Source organism: Denticeps clupeoides, chromosome 3 (genome assembly GCF_900700375.1).
Source record: "Denticeps clupeoides chromosome 3, fDenClu1.1, whole genome shotgun sequence".
In the NCBI taxonomy this organism is placed as follows: Eukaryota; Metazoa; Chordata; class Actinopteri; order Clupeiformes; family Denticipitidae; genus Denticeps; species Denticeps clupeoides.
Genome location: NC_041709.1, coordinates 2,194,864 through 2,219,272, shown reverse-complemented (window position 1 = coordinate 2,219,272; position 24,409 = coordinate 2,194,864). Strand labels below are relative to the sequence as shown.

General features: G+C 44.9%; 1 protein-coding gene across 3 annotated transcripts in view; it reads left to right on the top strand.

The window, feature by feature from the left end:
• The window catches only part of galt (galactose-1-phosphate uridylyltransferase), a 56,134-nt gene that overhangs the window by 4,534 nt on the left and 27,191 nt on the right, over positions 1–24,409 (top strand). For 2 of the 3 annotated variants that reach the window (XM_028974591.1, XM_028974594.1), the window contains exons 6-7: positions 1,560–1,616; positions 11,854–11,976. In XM_028974591.1, coding sequence (XP_028830424.1) covers positions 1,560–1,616; positions 11,854–11,976 — 180 coding nt within the window. The remainder of the gene's footprint in view (positions 1–1,559; positions 1,617–11,853; positions 11,977–24,409) is intronic. The other variant, XM_028974593.1, reaches the window with a different exon arrangement.

The window sequence follows — 24,409 nt, the reverse complement described above, 5'->3', positions numbered from 1 at the left end:
ATGGTTCAGTCCAAAAAAAGTTTCTAGTCAAAGCATCCATTCTTTAGCTGGTATTTGCAATTGACAGTTAGGGGCAGTGGGTGGCCTAGCGGTCAAGGAATCTGCCAAGGCACACACTGCTGCCCGGGCGCCTGTCGCACGGCTGCCCACTGCTCACCAAGGGCGATGGGTTAAAAGCAGAGGACTCATTTCGTTGTGTCACCGTGTGCTGTGCCGCAGTGTTTCACAATGACCATTCTTCAGTGCCTCAGTGGACACGCCCCCATTGTTTCAGGGGCCTAAACATCACTCATGATGTTTAGGCCCCATTATATAGTGATCTTTTTATTTCAAATCTGGATGGGTGCTTGCTACTCAGTGAAGAAATTCTCAGTCAGAGGGAATTCTTTAATCAAAAAGAGTCTTTGGGTTTGTCTGAAAAGCGTTTAAGAGGAGGGTTTTGGTCAAACGGTTTAACTTTTTAATGGGTGTCTTTAGTGCAAGAAACGTTCAAATAAGAGCCGCAGTTAAGTAAATTAAACAAATAAGGCAACCCTTACTTTCATCAAAATTCATTTGAAATAATTTCAAAAGACACAGTTTGCAGAAAAGTAGAATTTTTTTCAGCTGCTTTTTGTATTGGAGACCAAAAAAAAATTGGAATTCAAATCCCGCTTTTCAAAAGCAGGAAAACAGTCACAACACACACACACACTTTCCCCAAAACCTTAAAGAATGCATTTCCCTTAACCACATGAGTCTTTGGCAAAGTCACCCTAAACAGAAGGTGGCACCCCCAGGTTTTCTCAGCGCATCAGGCAGATAGCTCGTCCTCAGGTACGTCCACTCTGTTAAATGCATCACGTCCTCGCGTGTCTTCCCCCACCTGAGATTTATGGACCCTTATGAGCAGTAATGCCAGATAAGTCAATATTTATCAAGTGAAGTAGTCAAGGGCAAATCCTGTGGAAATCCTTTGATATCACTCCCGTGGGAGCGCTCCAGCAGTATTTAAATCTTTTCAGCAGGATGTTTCCTCTGTTAAAGTGTCTCAGTGTGCTTCCATGTGTGTGTGTGTGTGTGTGTGTGTGTGTGTGTTTTTGTATGCTTCCGTGTCCTGCTCACAGTATGTCACAAAATGTGCTTTAGTTTTTCACCCTAATCCGAGAATGAAGGTCCTTAACTGCATGCTTATGTATTTATTGCATTTTTTAAATTTAATACATTAGTTTTTTGCCACATTCAGATGGCCGTTTAGCCTTAACATTATTGTCCAGGTCTTTTTTTTTCCAGCACTTTCAGTCCTTTCGCTCTCCTGAGTGTTAGTCTCTATGCGGCTGCTATGTGTCTGGCTCACGTTTTTTTTGTGCGCCTGCATCTAATTGTGTAGTTGTGTCCCCAAGCATATGTCTGTGCATGTTTATAAGTTTTCCAACTCCGCGTGAGAGTACGTGCCTGTCAGGGAATGTGGGAGCAGGCAAGTGTTTGTGTCTCTGTAGCCTTTAAAAACTGGCAAGCCTCTCTCCCGAATAAACTCTCTCTCTCTCTCTCTCTCTCTCTCCCCCGCCCTTTTATTTCAGATATTTGAGAATAAAGGTGCCATGATGGGCTGCTCCAACCCCCATCCTCACTGTCAGGTACGTCATCTGGCTCTGCCACATCCCGGGTCCTCACTTTTCTCTTTCCAACCCAATTAGTGTCGGAGCCTGCTGGTTCACTCAAGTAAAGAGGACCTGGAAGGGATTTTTTAGGATTAAGACGTTCCAGCGGTAGTCTGTGACCATCTGGAGTGCACCTTTAATAGGGTTTAACTGTCACAGTCGCTCTGCGTCGGTGGAAAAAGATGTGAAGCATAATTTGAGCAGGAAACTTATCAACTCCGCAGACTCCAATTAAAGAGCAGGGAGCTATGAGATAGACGGATCCAGGTAACTGTTTCCTCCCCAACGGATGCCGTTCCTCCCTCCCCGCCCCCTTCCTTCTGTGTGTCTCTCTCGCTTCCTCTCTCTCTCTCTCTCTCTGACTCAGTGGTTTGACTGGAGGTGCGATTTTTGGGAGTTTTTTTTTTTTTTTTGAAGTCCCAGGCTTGGTGTGTGTGCAGTGTGCCGATGAAAAGGCTGTGCTCAGCAGTCGAGCTGCCACCGGGCCATGCCGAAGCGTCTCTGGGCCTGTCAGAGCTCTCAGGAGCCAAGCAACATTAATGACATCTTCATCTTTCCCCACCCCTCCTGTCACTGGAGTAACGTGGCATACCTTTCGTTCGGCATCAGCCACAGGCACTTTTTGAGACGCCGCACCTGAGCCGTGGCTTTGCAGCTCGGTGCTAGTTCTGCCGTCTGGCCACCAGGGGGCAGTAAAGGACCTCTGACAAGTCAGCAGTGAACTTTTTATCCTCCCTCCCCACCACCGACTCCCAGATTCTCCCAGGACGACCACCTGCTCCTGTTTTCCCCTTTAAATACCTTTTTAGCGGAAAACCAGGCCAGACTGTCTAACTGAAACATAACGACTGCCTGGCTAGTGCACCCTGAGGTATCTTCACAGACGGCCATGTGGCGAGCACTAACTGTTAACACATCTTCAGGATGTTTGATGGTCACGCATAAAACACTCTATAGCCAGATTTAGGGGGTTGTCAGAGCAGGAGCTGTTGTTTGGAATTTTTCAGACAGCCGCACTCCAGGCTTTGCATGTCATTTTTCTCTGGCTTCATGGTGGAGGCCATGTTCTCAGTCTCCTCTGTGAGAGTGAAAGTGAAGCGATTGATACACTGCAGCACGGCACACAACAAAATGTGTCCTCTGCTTTTAACCATCACCCTGAGTGAGCAGTGGGCAGCCATGACAGGCGCCCGGGGAGCAGAGTGTGGGGACGGTGCTCCCACTGAGAGTGCATATATCAAGAATAAAAGAATAAATTCAAGAATATTTATGGAAATGTGTTGCATATGTACATCAGCCGACTGAAGTAACATCTGATACTCATTAATCAACTCAGATTTAGAATAGTAATAATGCAAGGTATCAATTATGACCAGCATTTACATTAGACCATAAAAGTCTTGAAGGTTCTTCTCATTGAATGCATTCTGAAATATGGCTTAGAAGGTCTTTTTCACAGACTTGCACACAAGCACACACATGCACAAGGTTCTTTGTAGTTAGCTCCATTATCATCTGTTAAATGCTGTAGGTCTGAAACTTGTCTTAAATGGGTCTTAAATACAAGTTGATGAGATTTTTCAATAACCACACACACACACACACACACACACATACAGTTCTGTGTTGTCGTGTATGAATATGTTTTCAATATCCCATATGCTATTTCTGCTACTCTGGCAGGGAAATTACAATGATAATGGTCTTGGGTGTGAAGTATCTCTTAAAATTTGTTCATAATGGTCTTAAATTGAACTTGTTGTTTACGTGCAGAAGTCGTGTGATTAATATATAACAGAATATGGGTGGCAGTAACCTAGTGGGTAACACAGAAGACCACAAAGTCACAGCTTCAAACCCCACTTACTACCATTGTGTCCCCAAGCAAGACTCTTAAGCCTGAGTGTCTCCAGGGGGGGACTGTCCCTGTCACTACTGATTGTAAGTTGCTCTGGATAAGGGCGTCTGGTAAATGCTGTAAATGATAATGAAATATGTAATGCAATAAATCTAAATATGTAAAGCATGACTTCTGCTGGCGGAACTTGGACAGAGGCGTGCATGAATACTGCAGACGCCGCTCAGCTGCCACCGGGTGTTAAATCAGATTCTTTTATCGGTTTAATGCTGACAGCCGGTGCCTCCTGCGAGGCCTTTTATTCACATTTCATTCATCCCTGGCCCTTCCTTAATTAGCTCTGTACGGCTCGGAGTTCACAAGTGTACCGAGCAGCGTGCAGTCAGCGGCGAACGTGCGAATGAAAAATGCAGGGGTTCTGTTCCACCCCGCCTGTGTTATGTGTGGTAGCGCAGTAAGATGTGAAGGAAGCCAGTTGGGGTGAATATGTTTTACAGCCTTAGTAAAATGACCCCGTACCCCACCTCTCAGCCCTCGGTCCGTGGGCTCAGTGCAGCTCTGTGTAGCTCAAGCCTTCTGAGTTCTTTTTTTTTCAAATTTTCTTTCCATCTTTAGAATTTGAGTGAAATTGAATCTTCTCGCTGGTCATGCTAGTGAGTAAACGCAGGGCCCTTTCCCCCCCTTTTTAAAAAAAAATAAAAAATCAATTGCTTGAGCTGAATTTAAGATGACAAAGCTCCAGCTTCTTTTCTCTGCTTTAAGGAGAGATAGAGAGCGGCTTTCTGGGGCTCAGGTCCTCCTTGTAGGCGGCTTGCCTTTCTCCCACAGGCCTCGGTGGAGCCTGGATAAGCCGCCTGCACGCCAGCCCTCACCAAGTGTGTGCCACTGTGAGCTGAGCAGCCAGAACACGAGATCCCCTTCCTGGGGGTGGGCGTGTTTGCTTGAATGAAAGACGAGTGGAAGTGTCACTAGTGTCATTTGTCCTTACAACTGTAGCTCAAGGGTAGTGACTGACGTCAGCTCATGCGGTCGCTTGGGTGGATGTTTTATTTTGGCCATATTGTCAAGTATAGTGCGAATGGCACCAGCACAAGGGAACCAGGTTTTGATATTCGTCTAGCACTGGTTTACCGACAAGTTCAATACCAACTTTATAGTTTAGCATTAAATGACGGTGCGGTAACCTCACACCTCCAAGCTCATGAGTTTGAATGTGAGCTCGGGCCTTGTGCATTTGAAGTTTTGCTCTACCTCGCTCTTTCAGTGATCTCCAGTGGACTGTTAGCAACTGCATATGCATTCACACATATGGGGATTTCAAAAAAAAAAAAAAAAAAAAAGTGAAGTGATTGTCACATGTGATACACAGCAGCACAGCACATGGTGCACACATAGAAATTTGTCCTCTGCATTTAACCCATCACCCTGAGTGAGCAGTGGGCACCATGACAGGCGCTCGGGGAGCAGTGTGTGGGGACGGTGCTTTGCTCAGTGGCACCTCAGTGGCACCTTGGCGGATCGGGATTCGAACCGGCAACCTTCTGATTACGGGGGGCACTTCCTTAACCGCTAGGCCACCACTGCAGATGGTGCGAAATGAATAGCACACTAGGTGCATTGGTGACTCCAGTTTCGGTGTACACCCTGGGCGAGTCCCTGCCCTTTGCCTGTTCAAAACCAGAATCACTTTTATTGGCCAAGTATGTAAATGAACACATACAAGGAATTTTATTTCGAGGGTGCTTTGAGACTCTCAAGCACTACGGTATCAAAACAGCCAACAATATACAATATAGTCAAATATATTATATTGAGAAAAATACAAAGATTACAGAAATAATACAAGTGTACATGACAGTGCGGTTGTAATGCTGTAGGTGTCAGTTGAGTTGTCTGGGTGATGACGAGGGTCCAAGTCTGCAGGCTTCTAAATGGTCTAGAGTACAGCAGGTCAAAAAGCAGGTCTCTGTGTTGAGGGACAGGGGATCTGTGATGATTTTCCCTGCCCTGGTCCTGGTTGCGGTGCTGACGTGCATAAATGATCACAAACATGTACATTTTTGGTAACTCTAAAGTAGGTGTGGCATTGACATTTATTATATATAATATAATAACTATATTAGCTCTAATAAATATGATGTCATTGGATGTGATTTACTGTTTTGTATAGATTTCGTAGAGGAGTACAGGGCTTGGACTGCCATTTGGAACTTGACATTGCGAAATGTTCTGGTCTGCCTAGAAGTTTCTTCATAAACTTGAGTATTGTTTTAGTACAGATTAGCTTGTGGTTTGCAAAGAACAGAGAGAGAGAGAGAGAGAGAGGCACAAGAAACAAAACGGGCAGCTGAGGGCGACATAATGACTGGACAAGTTCCGAGATCTCAATCTTTACGAGGCCATTATGTGGTTCTAAGGAACAGCTGAAGGGCCGTTCTTTGTTGTGCGAGTCTTGAGAGGCACACTTAATGGTAAAAATGCAAAAAGTCAAGCAGAACCTCAGAGAGGAAATACAGTCTCATGGCCAGAAGCGAGTGACTGACATCGGCCGCCTCATGTTGTGACGCTTTCTTTGAATACTTCAAGTGGATCTACAGTTTCATTGAGAAAATTAAAAGATCTGGAGCTCGCCCGCTCCTGGAGGACAGACCTGAAACAGAATTTTCGGCAGCCATTCAAAAGATAATTGAAGGAACTGGGTTATGTGCCCAGGGGAGGGGGGAAGAACGATGGAATTGGTGATAGCGTTTAAAATTCCCTACAGCGCTCCTCATGTTTATACGAATTCGGTTTTTGAAGCATCTGATTGATGTTTAGTCCAGGAGAGAATAATCACCTTTTAAATGTTCAGACGTAAACTTATTCTCCAAAAAATAAATAAGTAAGTAAAAGAAATACGTGCTTTGTGGCAAATCGTAGAAGTCTCGTGTGGCCTTTGAACGGCTCATCAATTTTGCAGCGCTCTGAAACCGCATCCTCGTTATAAAGTAGATAAAAGCTGGCCATTTTGTGGTAGGACACACAGAGAGATTATTATTATTATTATAATGTTTCCCTCTTCCTCCCCCGTCGTGGCCCTCATCACCATATCCGCCTTTGTCCAGGGTGATCTGTGCGAATGTGTGAATGAGAGTATTAACACGGCCTTCCCGGTCGCCCCATTTTCATAATGTTGACACGCGCCGCCGCAGCGCAGGTAGACGGAGTCGGGCGGCTCGCCGTGAGTGACGGGTGATTGACAATCGCTGCTCGGCCCCCGGTGCTGATAGCTTTTCTGGATGGGAGGCAATCAGCAGTGCGCCGCCAATAGCGGTACATGCAGCAAATAAATAGCCTGCGCATCTGAGAGCGAGCGTAGAGGGAGAGGGGGAGATCCATCTCTGATAGGAAATATGAATTATTAGTGTGCCGCCTTTTATATTCCCGCTAAAATTAGATAAGTGTGAAAATGGATGACTACAGGCATATATTTCATACCTATGAGTACGTAAAAATATTACTGCATGTCTTTTTTTTTTTTTTGGTGGGCGAGTTGTTTTTTCCCGGGTCCACAGACTGACGGACGTCCCCGGGCCTGATACAGAGAAGCGCGAAGGGCCGCCGATTAGTTCTCTCCTCCTCCACTGCCGACGCCTCCTTTATCATTCCTGACATTCAAATCAGCGGCCAGAGCGGCGAGGAGCTCGGCCCTGCCGGCTCGGCCTCCTCCCGCGTTCCCACCGCCTGCCGGAGATTAGCTTTAAAAATAGAGCTGGCGCAGCGCAGTCTGGCCACATAATTCCATTTTTAGATAATTAATTGAATTTGCCGGCATGTTTGGAAGGTGCAGGTAAATTATGTTTTTTTTTTAAATTTTTTTTAATGAGACATACACGGGTGGAATGTTTAATGGATAAAAACTACCACCCGCCTCCACGCCCCCCAATGGTTCCAATGGAGTGCTTAACCTCTTGAACTTTTCCCCCATGCAAAGGTGTCACGCTGCACAGCGCCATTGTGCTTTCTGCCTGAGATCCTAATTAAGCCCTTTATTGTGCGGCGTGAAGTAATTACGGAAAATGATATTGGGAGTCGCTCTGCCTGTGTCGGTGGAGCTGTCAACAAGCACAATTCATAATTTTAATTTTTTTTTTGGTTCTGAAGCCCCTGGCCCACAAGGCGGCACTTAATCGCTGCGGCTGCGGGCGGCTACAGGTGCTCCCCAGTAATGGTTTTCAGAATAAGTGGCCAAACAACTTCAAATGCATCCATCATTACGCTCCACTCATGATTCTTTTTTTATTTTTTATTCTCTTTTGGATCTCGGCGCACTACTGCCGGCCGCCTGCTATCTGTCCGCTTTTAACGCAATCAGTGTGAGTGCGTCTGTAATAACGCTTCTAATATGGGAGAGTGGCTCAAGATACGACCCGTGAGTAATGAGTCCCCCCGCAACCCCAACCTACCCGTCATTTTTCCCCCCCGTGAAATGCGAGAGCACTCAGACGTCTTGGCGCGTCGCCCCTCGAAAACACAATAAACAGGCACACAAACAAAAGCTCTGCTCAATTCCAGATGGTTGTTGGGAGAAAATTGGAACATGGAACCCTGATACAAAAAAGTTTAGTGGACGTCCTCCCTTCACCCAAAGTATGACACTCTCAGTCTACACCTGTAGAGCGTGGGGATACATGTTCTGGATTTGAAGAAGTCCTCTATCTCCACAAAGTTGTCTGTATCTTGGACAAATTAACAACACAATTTTTTTTTTCTTCTACCAAAATGTTCAAAATAGGAAGAGTGACACCTCTCGTGTCCTTCTCATGTTAGTGTAGCGTTGTGTCCTCGCTTCCTCCTCCATTTAACAGCAGTTTTTTTTTTTTTTACGGGTAATACACCTTGTTTCAGGGGTTTGTCAGCAGACATAAGAAAATGGGGTGGAAGTAGCCTAGTAGCCTAGTGGGAAGACCCAGGTTCAAATCCCACTTAGTACCATTGTGTCCCTGAGCAAGACACTTAACCCTGAGTCTCCAGGGGGGGGGACTGTCCCTGTAACTACTGGTTGTAAGTCGCTCTGGATAACGGCGTCTGATAAATGCCGTAAATGTAAATGCAGACGATTACTGGTGCTTTATTTCAAGCATTCTGATCGGTGAACTATTGACATCTCCTAGAGGACCATGAAATGTCCTCTTTGGCACTGGATACACGACGGTAACAGGATTATTTATTTACTTATTTTTTACACAAAGAAAAAATCGAAATTGTCTTTTGTTGAAGGTTTGTGCTTTTTTTTTTTTTTTTTTTTTTTTTAATTTGGGGGTGACAAGGAGTGAGTCAATTTCCAGTTCAGGAAGTGCCTTTATTCCTGAAACTGTGTTCAGTTTACAAAATCGTCTACTAAATGTCCACTTGATTTGTGTTATTACTGTCGCATGTTGCTGTGGGTCAGACTTTTGTGACCGTACAACCCCCGTTTTCTAATTCGAGGAAAAAAGCCCCCTTCCTGAGGTTCCCGTGCAGCTCGGTGGTGCAGCAGTAGCGCTGGCTGTCGATAAATTAACTTCATTAATTTCCAGGCCTTGCAGTGGCCACCTGCCTGTTCCAGCATAGGGCGTTTTTTCACCATTTAATACCAAAATGCTAATTCGCTCCGACGCATGAATAATTTTCGACTCTGATAAACCAGCAATTTGTCCCCTAATTACTGCTGCTCCCACTGTCTCATCGGCCCCCCACTCCAAGCGGAGATACAGGGTTAGGACTTTCTGAGGCTTGTTTGTCACATTAGCTTAGCAGACAGCTAAGGGAAAAGGAGACTTTCATGTCACCGCTAATGCTAATCAGCGGAGCGGACTGTGGCGGAAAACGTTAACGTGGCTTTTTCCTGCGGCATAAAGCGATGCCGCGACGGATTGTCGGAAGCTGGAGAGGCGGTGGGAAATTGCCGAGCCCACTGTGGACGTCTCCTGGCTGCTTTCGGCACGTTTTCTGCGCACGCACCGGCGCAGGCCTGGAGGTTTGGGCCCAGGAGGTTCCCAGGTCTCTGACGCTGCAGATAAGAAAACCGGTTTCTGCTCGTAAGGAGGACCGCAACTCTGATCTTTTGACAGGCAGTGTTGATATGCATGGGAGCACTTTGACGCTTGTCAGCTTGCATTTGAAGGCAAAATGGTCGATTTCATAACCGATTTTCTTGGCTCCAGATGATCGGGAACTTGGAAAATGTTCTAAGGCGGCCACTTCGAACCATAACAGCAGCAATCAAGTGTCATTTAATTTTTATTGGATATAAAACACTGTTGCAAAATAATAATAAAAAGAAAGAACATTGCTCCGAAATTCAGGAACAAGGAGCGGGTTTAGGAATTTGGGGCCATAGGAAACATGATTGATTCATTGAAACAGCGTGAACGGCTGATTTTTTTGGCACTGAAGGGATAGTTTTTTTGTCACTCATACACAGCAAGCTCAGCACACTGTGCACACAGCAACATGTATCCTCTGCATTTAACCATCACCCTTTGTGAGTAGTGGGCAGCCATGACAGGTGCCCGGGGAGCAGTGTGTGGGGACAGTGCTTTACTCCTTGGCAGTTCGGGATTTGAACCTATAACACTTTGTGTGGAAATCAGGGGTAGCCAGATGAAAATATTTAAATGTGCACAGTGTGACACGTGCTTTGCTGCATTTTGGGGCACATAATTGGAATCAGCCTGTAGGCAGAAATATTTTTGCACCAAAATGTATTTCCGTTTTATTTACTGTTAGAGTCTGTCAGCTATTTTCATGTCACTGTTGCTCCCATCGGAGCCTCTTTTCTTTTCTGTCATAGCTTTAAACTTTAGTCTAAAGAATTCATCACGATTAATCATGATTAGTCAAAGTAATAATGATTAATTAATTGATAAATGTGAAATGTGTCTTCAGGGGGACTGTCCCTGTAATTGCTGATTGTAAAGCACCCTGGATAAATGAATAAATTACCAATGACCAACAGTCTTATTTGTTTATTTATACATTTCCTTTTTGAATAGAATTCACATGAATTTGCTAATTATGCATCACCCATCACCATACAACATTTTCTGTCAATTATTAAAATAGCGATTGGTTTTTCCTCTGTTTTAAACAACCCTGCAGACAGGCAATGTTAACACATTATCACAGATTTAGTGCCATTGCTTACCTCCTCACTTCTCCTTTCTTTTGGTTGGGCTTATTCTTATCATGAAAAGATCCTTAGATAACACATTAGTAGGACAGATTCTTTTGCTTTTAGCCACAGCTCTGAGGTCACCTCAGGACTTTTACCACACACATATTATCAAAAAAACATTATTACAGTCCAAACAAATGAGAGGAGAAACTAATTTTCTTGGAGATCATTATTCATGACATGAATTGGGTTCAATACAGAGTGATATGAGGGATCATTTTGATCCTGTGGGTGCAGTGGTGGCCTGTCATGACTGCCCACTGCTCACCAAGGGTGATGGTTAAAAGCAGAGGACACAATTCGTTGTGTGCACCATGTGCTGTGCTGTTTGTCACAATGACAAACACTTTACTTTTACTTGATGGAACTTTTCTATCCTGATGGGAGTGGTGTCTCATCCACAGTATATCAATCCAGCTCTGCATGTTTGGCTTCTGGAGCCCAACACCTTACTTACTTTACAAAATATTTCTTACAATTTGCAGGCATAAGTTTTTTTTTCATCAGTCTCATTTCTTATCTTTTTCTTCTGTCTCTGTCCTTCTGTGTTATTATAATTATTATTAGTGCATCGGTGGGCAGCCATGACAGGCGTGTGTGGGGACTGTACGGGATTTGAACCAGCAGACTGTGGGTCTGTTTCCTTACACGAGAGGCCAACCACTGCCCCCGGAGGCTACACTGAAAACTGTGTGTTCACTGTGTGTTTATTGTTCGCTCTTATGGGGTGTTCACACTTCCCACGCCGTTTATTTTTGAATTATTCAGAACTAATCCAGTTTCTTTATCGATGAAGTTGCTCTGATGCAGGTTTCCCCTCATTTTCACAGGAAATCAGATGACTTGGACATTCTGGCATTACGTTATTTTTTCCTGTAGCTTGTGAAAAGGATGAGTTTTAACACAAGGACAAATTCTGCTGTTCCAATAGCCACCATGTGCCTTTGAAACTGTAGAAATCATCAGAAAGTGCTTATTAAACCAAATGAAGATGGGTGAATAACTGGAACTCTGTCCTCTGCCATTTAGCCTGTGGTTGGAGTTATATATATATATATATGAACCGGCAGGAAGGACAGCGTGTCATTATTTGCGAGAACGGACTCATGCCCCCTGTGGCCCCGGCCCGGTTCATCCCTCCCTCTGCTCCTCTGTAGGTGTGGGCCAGCAGCTTCCTGCCCAACGAGCCCGGCCTTGCCGAGCGGAGCCAGAGGGACTTCCTGCAGAAGCACGGCGAGCCCATGCTGGTTCAGTACGCCAGACTTGAAGCCCAGAGGAAGGTAGGCCGCTCCCGTGCCAGTCGCCACTCGCCCACCATTTCCGTGCCGCCAGGAGATCTGTGCTCACCCTTCACTGACGGAGGAGTGGTGGTAGGCTTAGATGTGTGTGTCCGCTCCTCTTCTTGGGGAAGTGTAATCTTGTTACCGTGCTCCTCGGTTTCTCAGAGGTGTGAGCTGCAGTGTTACTGGGCCGTGAGGTCTGAGAGTTGAGAGTGAGAATGCAAATGTGCCAGTTCCTCTCCCATGCTGTTTTGCACAATATGGTAGTGGAGCATGCGAATCAACAGGAAAACCCAGTCATTATCATAATGGGGAGAAATTGCTTTCAACTTTGTTAAATCATTCGGAAAAAGGAAGAAAACAAAAGACAGAATTCCATTTTGCTGGTAGGTAAAATAAACTCCTCTCCCCCACATGGTTGTCAGCAGTTCCAGGCTGAAAGGAATTGGTTTGTTAGGCTTGAGTTAAGGGAGAAACAACTTGGTTTTATTTGCTCGTGGGAGTTTGCGTGCTTTGGCTCTGTTTCTCGTTTTGGATGGTTTGTATGCTTGATGGTTTTCCTGTGGACTTTATATATTATTTAAATTGCTGGTACGTCAGGCTGAAATAAAACCTTGCGTTTTATTGTGCCACATCAACCTTTGTTCCTATGAGATAAGAGAGAACTCGATTGATAACACAGAAGAGAAATTCCATCAGCAACATGACAAATAAACAAGAATCACACAATGGACCTCAAACCACATATACAACAGTATATGTACAAAAAAAAAACCCAATGCGTGGCATGCTAGGCAAACAAAGAGCAGCCAGAAGTATAAGACCAGTGAGAACTGCATTAACATGTTAACACATCGGGGTTGGGTTGTTCAAGTGAATTCATATGGGTCACAGTAATGATCTAATAATTTCTTATTAGCGGTGTATTACATAATTTACTTATTATGGGGATTAAACTGTCGCTGTAGTACAGCATAGAGTCTCAGCAACCTAGTGGGAACACTGTAGTCCAAGGATATGTTCATGGGTTTGTAGAGCTCCCCCTCCTTCCCCTCACTGCTCCTGTACATGAAGTCAACCTTAAAACACTTGTATAGATCCTTAAAACTTGTATTTAAAAATTTGCTTTATCAATTTAAATATTTCCTTCTTAATGAATTATAAACCATTTTTACCTCCTGTTGATTAAGATTTAGGTGTACAGTTTTAAATGGGTGGTAATATATAGGAGGAATACATTTACAGCATTTATCAGGCGCCCTTATCCAGAGGGACTTACAGTCAGTAGTTACAGGGACAGTCCCCCCTGGAGACACTCAGGGTTAAGTGTCTTTCTCAGGGAAACAATGGTAGTAAGTGGGAATTGAACCTGGGTCTTAATGGTTCACATTACTGTGACTTGTAATTGCTGTTATGTAGAATTACAAGAAACCCTGTATTTTGGAAGATAAATCTAAGTGTTGAGATCCTTTATGATGCATTTTAAGGCGTCATAAAGGATCACCCTTTATGACGCCTTAAAATGTGTCAAATCATATGCAGCATGCAGGAGGTTGTGTCTCTGTGGACACCTTCAGGGTTTTGTTTGGTTTGTTAAGGCAGATTTATACTTGCTGTGAGCTACGTGTACACAGCTGCGTTGTTAACGTTGCTGATATACTTGTATCCATATCCATAATCTGCAGTGTGTACTGCTTACCACCCGGAGTCAGTGTCGAGGCCACAAACCAAGTGAATGATTGAATGTGTCTTATATTAAAACCCTCATATGTTTAGTGCAGATCTCGCAACGCTGCCCCTATAAAATCACGCAGGTATTGCATCTGTATCCAAATGTTTCCGTAAGTTTTGGAGTATGTGCACGAAAACCAACGCAAACAACGCAGGATACGGACCGCGTTGTTACCTACTTACACACGTGGACAAAATTGTTGGTACCCTTCAGTCAATGAAAGAAAAACTCAAAATCTGATAAAAGTAATAATAAATAAAAATTATATGAAATTTAACTAATGAAAGTCACACATTGCTTTTCAACCATGCTTCAACAGAATTATTTAAAAAAATAAACTCATGAAACAGGCCTGGACAAAAATGATGGTACCCCTAGAAAAGACTGAAAATAATGTGACCAAATGTGTTTGGTGACATGGTGTGTACCACACTCAACATGGACCAGAGGAAGCGAAGGAAAGATTTGAGACGACCAAGGAGGACACCATTGTTGAAAACAAATCATAAAAAAGCCAGACTGGAATTTGACAAACTAAATGTGGACAAGCCACAAAGATTCTTGGAGAATGTCCTATGGACAGATGAGACAAAAATTGAACTTTTTGCCAAGGCACATCAGCTCTATGTTCACAGACGGAAAAATGAAGCATATCAAGAAAAGAACACATGGAGGAGGCTCTGTTTTGTTCTGGGGCTGCTTTGCTGCATCTGGCACAGGGTGTCTTGAATCTGTGCAGGGTACAATGAAATCTCAAGACTATCAAGGGATTCTAGAGAGAAATGTGCTGGCCAGTGTCAGAAAGCAGGTCATGGGTCTTGCAATAGGACAATGACCCGAAACACACAGCTAAAAACACCCAAGGATGGCTAAGAGGAAAACATTGGCCTATTCTAAAGTGGCCTTCTATGAGCCCTGACCTCAATCCTATTGAGCATCTTTGGAAAGAGCTGAAACATGCCGTCTGGAAAAGGCACCCTTCAAACCTGAGACAATTGGAGCAAAATACCTGCTGAGAAGTGCAGAAGTCTCATTGACCGTTACAGGAATCGTTTGATTGCAGTGATTGCCTCAAAAGGTTGTGCAACAAAATATTAAGTTAGGGGTACCATCATTTTTGTCCAGGCCTGTTTCATGAGTTTATTTTTTTTAATTATTCTGTTGAAGCATGGTTGAAAAGCAATGTCTGACTTTCATTGGTTATATTTCATAGAAATTTTATTTATTATTATTGTCAGAATAAAGTTATTTCTGTGACCATTGTGAGTTTTTCTTTCATTGACTGAAGGGTACCAACAATTTTGTCCACATGTGTATGTAGTTAATAGCAAGTACAGTGGGTATAGAAAGTAGTCAGACCCCCTTAAATTTTTCATTCTTTGTTATATCGCAGCCATTTCATGAATGATTTAAGTTCATTTTTATTCCTGATTAATGTACACACAGCACCCCATATTGACAGCCCATATAACAGGGCCACTTCCTTAACAGCTAGGCCACCACTGCTGTTCATCACAAGTGACAATCACTTCACTTTACACTTTACAGCCAACACAGTGTGATGCTGCCACCACCATGCTTCACTGTTGGGACAGGTGATGAGCAGTGCCTGGTTTTCTCCATACATATCGCTTATAATTAAGGCCAAAAAGTTCTGTCTTGGTCTCATCAGACCAGATAATCTTGTTTCTCACCATCTTGGAGTCTTTGATGTGTCTTGCACTGATGAGAGGCTTCCACTCTGCTATAAAGCTCTGGCTGGTGGAGGGCTGCAGTGATGGTTGACAACTTTCTAACATCTCCCGACTGCATCTCTGGAGCTCAGCCACAGTGATCTTTGGGATCTTCTTTTCCTCTCTCACCAAAGCTCTTCTCCCCCGATAGCTAAGTTTGGCCGGACAGTCAGCTCTAGGAAGGGTTCTGGTCGTCCCAAACATTTTAAGGATTATGGAGGTCACTGTGCTCTTAGGAACCTTAAGTGCAGCAGAAATCCTTTTTGTAACCTTGGCCTGATCTGTGATCTGTGCCTTGCCACAATTCTGTCTCTGAGCTCTTCAGGCAGTTCCTCATGATTCTCATTTGCTCTGACCTGCATTGTGAGCTGGAAGGCCTTATATAGACAGGGGTGTGGCTTTCCTAACCAAGTCCAGTCAGTATAATCAAACACATCTGGACTCAGATCAAGGTGTAGAACCATCTCAAGGAGGATCAGAAGAAATGGACAGCAGAGTTAAATATATGAGTGTCACAGCAAGGGGTCTGAATACTTAGGACCGTGTGATATTTAATTCAACAATATGTCAACAATTCTGTGTTATGATGCCGCATTTACTTCTGCATATTATCATTGTCCCTGTCAGTAGGTTCTCATCAGAAGGCCTACAGCGGGACGCCATAGCAGTGGGGCTCGCGTCTCTCTATCTGCTGTTACCATATGGAACATCTGTTCGTGGTACTATTACATGCTCCATCAGCAACCTACAGCAACATGCAAGCTTTTGCTTAATACCTCTGTTTTACAGGCGTGAAATATGAACCGCTGCGCCTTTTAATTACTTCTGAGGGCTGTAGTAGCCTAGTTGTCAACACGGTGACATCCTTTAATTAGCTTAATTAATACATGTAGAAGACATGCAAGTTTTTGGACACAGTATATTAAAAAAAAAAATTCATTCTGCTTTTTGGACTCATCGCTCTCGACCGGATCAGACCAGACACTCTCAATAGGTCCTGGACTCGGTGGAGCAGCAAGCGGCGTTTCATTCGAGAGCCTTTGCCGCTACGAAGGACAGCCGGCAGGTTCTGGAGAGGTGGCACGGGTCAGAGCAGCCATGTGCCCTGCAGAGGTGGACACTGTCCAGCAATTTTCGCCCCGGCTTAGTGGCTCAGATCCCTGTCTCCGCTCCAGCACCTCTTTCACACCTCGGCTTATGACCACGGCGCCGGTGACAACAGCCCAGCATTCGGCCAGAACGCATCTTTTCCTCTCTTGGCTGGAGCACTCGCCTTTTCACTGAGTGGAGATCAGTCACACCGGTGGCCATCTGCGAGGTCCTCGCTGTGCTTGCCTCCTCGGCCAGCACGCGCTCCATATTCTTCTACAAGCTACAGTTTACTGATAAAAACTCACCGATGGAGGATTCTTAGCCCGGAATGCTAATTGTCAATTCCGCACCGGGCCAGCATCCTGGCCCCTGGCCCCGTCAGCACCGACGCTTCCGGCCGCGGGCCCGGCTGGACGAGCCCCCGCGGTCCAGAGTTTATTATCTTTGTTTATTCGAGTGGGAGTAGAGCGGGGTGAAGAGTCCGAGCCCTCTTTGACAGGGCATGGGGCGCAGCGCTGGGCCCATCGCGACCCGTTGTGCCCCTGTTGCCGTGGGAACTGCCTGGACCTGTCACTGCTCATGAAAGTAAGATGACAGCGGCAACGGCTGCCATTTTTGTCCCACCCCCCTCATCCTAATCGCCCTGTTTTTTTTTTTCTCGAAAATGCTGTACAACCCCCCACCCCTCCCTCCATTTATTAAAAACTGGAGCTGTCAGAGACGCTCCAGTCCAGGTCCGCGTGGACGGATCAACAGGATATCGGTCTGAGCGAGAGAGGGGGAGCGAGAGAGAGAGAGAAGAAGTTGCCAAAATCCCCTCAGCGAGCCCTTCAGTTTCATAAATGCCGATGAATATTCACGTGGGCGCCTCTCAGGCCCTCTCCAAGCGCATCTGCCGCTGCCCTCATGAAGACAAAGACTTCCTCTCCCGTCTCTTTCCAACTCAAGTGGTGTCCCTCTGGCTTAGAATGTGACTTTCAGGAAAAAGGCCTCCGCTTTCTTCTTTGTTCCTTCTCAAGGTTCCCCGGTGGACATAAAATGGACATTGTTTTTGTGCTGAAAGCACCTTTTACAGCGTATGCTCGGACGCTTTTATGCCAGACCAGACATTAAAAATACACATTCAGCACAATTGGTAAGTCGGTCCCTCCTGCGAACGTGTATCGGGACAAGGATGGGGTGGTGGTAGCCTAGTGGGTTACACGCTCGCCTGTGAACCAGAAGACCCAGGTTCAAATCCCACTTACTACCATTGTGTAAGGACAGACTGAGACCGTCAGGGGAACTCGCGAAGGGAAATCCACCCTCCTTTCCTCAGAACCGGTTAATTGGCAAGTAAAGCATTGGTGTACTGCGCAATGCGAACCGTAGTGTAGCGTTAAACAGCGTTGCTACGGAGAGGTTTACACTCATGCAGAGAGCGTGATGTAGTTCATGTTATGGATGGCACAGTTATCAACTAGAATCGATGCAACGCAATGCAAAGCGCCATTACACAACCTTTTCTATTAAGAAATGAAGGGAAGGCACGAGAAGTTGTGAGTTATGTTTATGACCCAGTGTTTACCGAGCTCGTCTCAGCACGTAGTCACGTGGTTATTCAAGGGAAGACCCTCACTGCTAAATCACCAAAACGCCACATTACCTGCTCCTCGCTTTCAGGGTCATTTTGGTGCTCTTTTTTTTTTTTTTTCCTCCCATAGGACTTGATAACCACAGAAGCCGTGACAAATGACGCTCTCTGTGCATAAATTCAGCTTTGAAGGGGCGCGTCCCCCCCTCCCCAGTCCTCGGAACAAAGTCACAGCGGCATCTGACGAGCGGAGGAGATTCGTGGCAGAGAAGCGGCCGCCGGAAGGGGTGGCTCTGGAGGTTAATGAACATTTTAATATCACTGATATGAGATGATCCATGGCTAACCCCTGCTCCGAACAACGGAGCGCCGCTTCCATTTATTGCCTCGCCGCCGCTTTAAAGGATCAGGAAAGTTTCACCTCTGCTGCGGATGCGAGAGCGAATGCGTAATAACTTTTCATTTTGTTTGTTATGCATACCGTGGTAATTCAAGGCAGGCTTGGCCATTGCGATGGAGGGGAAAATAGTCTTTTATTGAGCGACTGAGCAATGGAAACAATTCCATTAGCTTGGAGAAGCACCTCATTCAAGCTTTATTGTGGAGATTTTGTCACATTCTTGCCTTTATTGTGTTTGGAGCGCCAATATGAATTAAATGTGAAATATCTAATCTCTCCTGGTTAACCGCTAACAGGGAACAGCATTCGAAAAACAAAAAACGTCCTCAGTCAGCGACCTTCATGCGGTTATTCCATTCTGACTTAAATCACTGTAAAATATGTCTTGCAATAATATACACATTTTTAAAATCTGCTTTGGCCTTAGGGGTGTTATTATTCTAGGTAGCCTGTTAGCAGTGTTGCAGTGTAGTTGTACTTGTAGTGCTGTACTTTTTGTACTAGGTCATCATAGGGACAAACATGTTGAACCCACTACAAAAATGCAAGCTGGCCTTTACAGAACCGAACAGCCACCACAGCCTAGATGTGTTACATAGTTAGTCATTTAACTGTAATTAATTAAACATTAATCTTCATGAATTATAGGGTTCAAAATTGAGATGCTGCTAAAAGCTAATGTCTTCAGTAGCCCCAGGGCTACCTGATCATCAGTCATGCAATCTTGATTCGCTTTAAATGGTGTCATACCTTTTAAAATGCATCTCTTGAGTAATAGGTGAAGGTCATGTACAAATTACTAATGAGATAAATCAACCGTCTTTATGATGCACTTATTATGCGCTGGAGTTAGCTCATTTATGAACAAGCTAAATCCAGAATCTTAGACAACCCAGCTTGATTTTCTTTGATGACCGATGACTCAAAAAAATTCAAGGTTTTGGCTCTATGGTGAACCTGTTTGTCCGAAAGCTTTTCTGAAGCGTGCTGAGGTAACAGACCACAGCAGGAGCTTGTTACGCATGTTCACTTTATCAGGATTTGTTCTGAAGGCAGCGTTGCATCAATAAGGTGCTGTGATAATTGCAACATGGTGTTTTACGGGGCTTTTGAACATTAAGGCCTTGCCGAGTTCACCAGGTGTGTAACATAATACCTCAATATATGAAAACCTGGCATGAACAAATCTGGCAAAAAAAAGAGAGAAAGTTGGCATACAGTACATTTAACAGTTCTTGTAAAAATAAAATAAAAATAAAACATACATGCTGGTGTCTGTAGCTCCAAAAATACCCAGCCTACAGCTGCCTCGCTTTTTATATTCATGAGATGTGACCCCTGGATGCAGAATCGGTGGCCTCTAAATCAGCTCTGCACGAAAACTATATTGTTGGCATCAACAGTTTTGGTTGTACGTCTGAAAAAGGAAATCTGGGCAGCAAGCGAAGTCACTAATGATTCAAATACGTGCAACCCTGCACAATGCTGATGGGCAGTGGAGGATTTATAAGACGTTTTACATGACCGAGAAAGACTCTTGCTTTTAAATGAAAGCTGAAACCCCGATTTAAGTGCTGCAGGCTGCAGAACGGCTGTTTTTCGACAGTTGTCATCCAGCGCGGTTCAAAGTTTGGCGTTTCTGTTGTGAATCACCAGCTTCTAATGGCAGGATGAAGGGCTCAGTTGACTCACTATTAGCAAGTGTGGTTGGATGGAGAATAAAGCAGATACTTTTTTTTTTTTTACACTTGGTAAGATGAGTTAATCATGCACTCATATGTCCACTCCAGAGCTCCTCGCAGTTATGTGCCTCGAAGCAGATAAAAAGCTCTCAACTTGAAAAGGGCACCTGGGAGACGTTTGATGATAATGACAAGAGCGCTTCCCCTCTCGCACTCATCTTCGATGCCAGCAATCCAAAGAGAAAGGGAGTGGTGGAAATAAAAAGCTGAAGAGAAGTGTGGGGGTAAAAATATATATATATATATATATGAGTGAAAACCATCTGCAAAAGTGTTGTCGGCCGAGGAGCCTGGTCTCCCCGCTCTCAGGCCTGAGGATCATGGTTCTGCTCCAACCCCGCCAGCTGGCTGGATGGGATTTCTACTGTGGCTTCCACCTTGCCAACTCCGAGTTGTCAAGGCAACGGTGCAAGAAAAGCTGAGAGTCGACTGAGCGCGGTGTGTCGCAGATGCCTCCTGTCCAGCCCGTCATCTCTCGGCCCCGGGTCCGAAGGAGAGGGAGCGGCAAGACGGTGTGCACCGTGTGCTGTGCTGCTGTGTATCACATGTGACAATCACTTCACTTTATTATTTAGATGTTTGAGGCAGGTTGGGATGGAAGAAAAGCCACCTTGAAGGATGGAGAGGCCTCCTCTGCGTTCGTCGTGCAACCATCTGTTTTCCCGGGGAAACCAAATGACAAGAATGTCTGAGATGTCAGAATGCCAGCGGCGTATTTTTTAAAAAAATGATCGTTTTATTTTCGTGGGTTTTAATCACCGATCGCCGCGTGCTCATTAGTGAGACGTGTGGACTGCGGTAAACAGAATTTTTGGGGAGAAAAAGAATGCGACATCAACACGGAGAAAGGGCTGCATGTGCAGTCCAAACAGGCAACACTTGATCAGGGAAGTTTGCCATTCGATTCGTGTTCGCCAGGTGTTCCACTCTTTCAAATGCAAATGTCGGACTGAAAGGAGGCACACGTGGCGTTCACACGGTTCTCGCGGGAGCACGGAACCAGCCGGAGTTTCGACTGAAATCAAATTCCCATTGCAGACCCTGAGTACGTTTATTTGGTTCTTGGCAAATGCCTCTTTGTTGGTGGCTAAACGCCATTTGAAGAGTGCACAGTTGAAAATCCTGCGCATTGTGCAGTTATGACTTTATTTATTTTGTGTTCATCGTTCAAGCCGCCTGCTTGGAATAATTGACGTTGGGGTTTTGTTCAGCTGAATTTGACACGGCTTGATGGAGGCTAAATTCAATGACGGCTTGTGCGTTGTTGATGCTAATAAGCTTTCCAGATGATTGTCCGCATTTTCTCGAGAATATCTGGAGAATTGTCTCCTTTAGAGAGACGACCTCCTGCGACTGTTCCTGTTTATTAATATTTAAATGCACGGAAAATCTAACTTAGGACATGAACGATGTGACAAGGACCACAGGTCTTTGTGTTATCGTCCAATCAAATATGATTAGCATTGTTTCAATGCGTGTCATTTCCATTACATGCAGATTGAATACTCCGCCACCCCGCATTCCCATTGGACCGCCATTTGCATCTGCAGCCAAGCTCATTAAGCCAAGTCAAATTGCAACTGCACACGTCTGACAGTGTTCTTCGGAGCCACTCTTGGAAATGATGCACAAATAAGGCTCTTTCCGATTTACCCAGACCGGCGTGGTTGCACCCCAGGGGAGGAGAAATGTTAAAAGGAATAAGCCGAGGGCAAAATGCCTGAGAGCTGAATCTGTCTGCTTCACAGATCATCCAGGACGTTTCTGTGGTGAGGATCAAAGCCAGCCTCATTTCATAAGGATTTCCTCGATGTCTAAAACGCTCCTCGCACTCCTACCCGGGGAAGCAGGAGGGCTAACAAAAGATCGGTTAACAGCCGAGGGAAAAGAGAGACACGGGAGGGGAGGCTGGAGACGCGTTGCCCAGAGATCTTCAAATCAGTCCTGATTAACTGATGAAGGACCGCGCCGCCTCTGTGAACCGCCGTTCGTGTCCCGCTGAGAACTCCGACCAAAGTTTTTCTTTTTATTCTCGTCCTCTGAGGGCCTAAAAAAAAAAAAAAACTTTCCACTTGGGGTGGATGAAGAGGCTCATCACCCACATGCCTTGGAGACGTTATGCACTCTTGCCCCTCCGGCTGGGCCTGATTGGGTTTCAGTGGTGGTGCTTCGCTCCAGCCGGTGTTTCTTCCTGACCCTGCCCTGTGTATCGCGGCTGCGAGGCCGTATCTCAAGACCTACGATCATTTAAATGGCTGCGATCCCCGTCTTTCTGGCTCATCTTGCTCTTTTGTCTGTTATCGTGATTGGAACTAGAAGTGACGTACCAACCTTTTTACGCCAACACACGCAGAAGAAAGAACGTACTGGAATACACAGACCATACACTGCATTTTGTCTTCCACTCTGACTATCATTTATTCATGCTGATATAAAAAAGGATGTAAAATATTGTATTTATTGTCTTATTGTGTGTTTGATGGTGGAAAAGATTTTGAAGACTCTTTAATAGATTAAACAAAGCGTGTTTCATGAATCAGATTCTTAAGTCACCTTTCTTTACCTTCATGGCCGATCTGCTCACAGTTTGGCTTCATCATACGTAGCTTCATGGGATGAACTCCTTCAGGACTGTTGGAAAACCATCCCCATTGTCCAACTGAAGCCAAGAGTGTGAAATGCTGCCATCACAGCAAAAGTTCACTGCTTCTAAAGAGCCACTATCTGAAACGTTTTGCTTTGCTTGCGTTTTTTTTTGTATGACCTCACATGTTGTTTAATATATTTACATTTACAGCATTTACCAGACGCCCTTATCCAGAGCGACTTACAACCAGTAGTTACAGGAACAGTCCCCCTGGAGACACTCAGGGTTAAGTGTCTTGCTCAGGGACATGATGGTAGTAAGTGGGATTTGAACCCGGGTCTTCTGGTTCACAGGCAAGTGTGTTACCCGCTAGGCTACCACCACCGTAGTTATACATGTAGTTATTTGTTGTAGGAATAGTTAGAGAAAGGAATGAGCTGGAGTCTCCTTTTTACTGGTGGTATGAGAGTTCATTTTGACTTTTTATATTGTATTGACTACATAATACTTGTTTTACACACTTTGTTGTCCTATTGGTTTTGGATTCGTATGTTTTCTTTGGTAATTCTAACACTGGAATTATTTTTTCCCCTCGACTCTTGGAACAATTCTGTCTGCTAATAACATTTTAACTGTCTTTCTGATTGTGCGGATATTTGTGTTCTACTCCCACACCCGTTTTATAGCATGTGAGTGTGGTTTGAAACATATTGGGTTTCTCACACTTGATCAAATGAGATGTAAATCTGATATGGACGGCCCGTTAAAAAAACTATGGTAACATACATGGAAGATGAAAAGAGAATTTGTGGGGAAATATCAACCGTTGCTGGTTTTATATCTGTCTCCCATTCTCAGGTTAATCTTGTGTGTTATGAGATGAGACGTGTTGCCAGATCTTCCATGCTCAGTGGCCGTACCGGAAGTGGGTGAGACCCCGCCACGTGGACCAGAGCAGAGCGAGGCCGCACAGAAACCCGCCCGTCTCTCGGCCCGATAGATCAAGTTCAGAGGGAGCTCTTCCACAACACTGTGGAATTCATGAATACTTAAAAGAAAGGAGAAGAAAAAAAGAAAGTCGATCTGATTCCAAATTTTAAGCACAAATGGAGAAGTGGAGTGTTTTTCATGCATACAAAGTAAGGATAAGTATACTGCCTGTGAGGGCTTAGGTTTGGTCGGAGATGAAAGTGGAAGACGCGAGCACAGAACGGAGGAGTCGAATGCTAGAGAGAGAGAGCAACTTCAGAGGAGAGCACCACAGGAGAGCAGACGACAGGAATGGAGAGAAGAGAGAGGCAGCGAAAGAGGTTCCACCTTTCCTGAGCCGAGTTCCACAGCCGCAGAGGGTTAAACAGGGTCACGTCTCATTTAGCGTGGAATGCTCCTTATCTCCTCCACTTGTTCGGCTCCCTCATCTCACCGTCCCACCCAAGGCATGGAGGCTTCTGCCGTTAAACGCGCACGCAGCCAAAAGGCCATTTCTACATGACGATAAACCAAAAAACAAAACCCGAGCAAGAAGAGACTTCTCCCGTAGATAACCTCCGGAGATGAGATTAAGAGATGCTCCG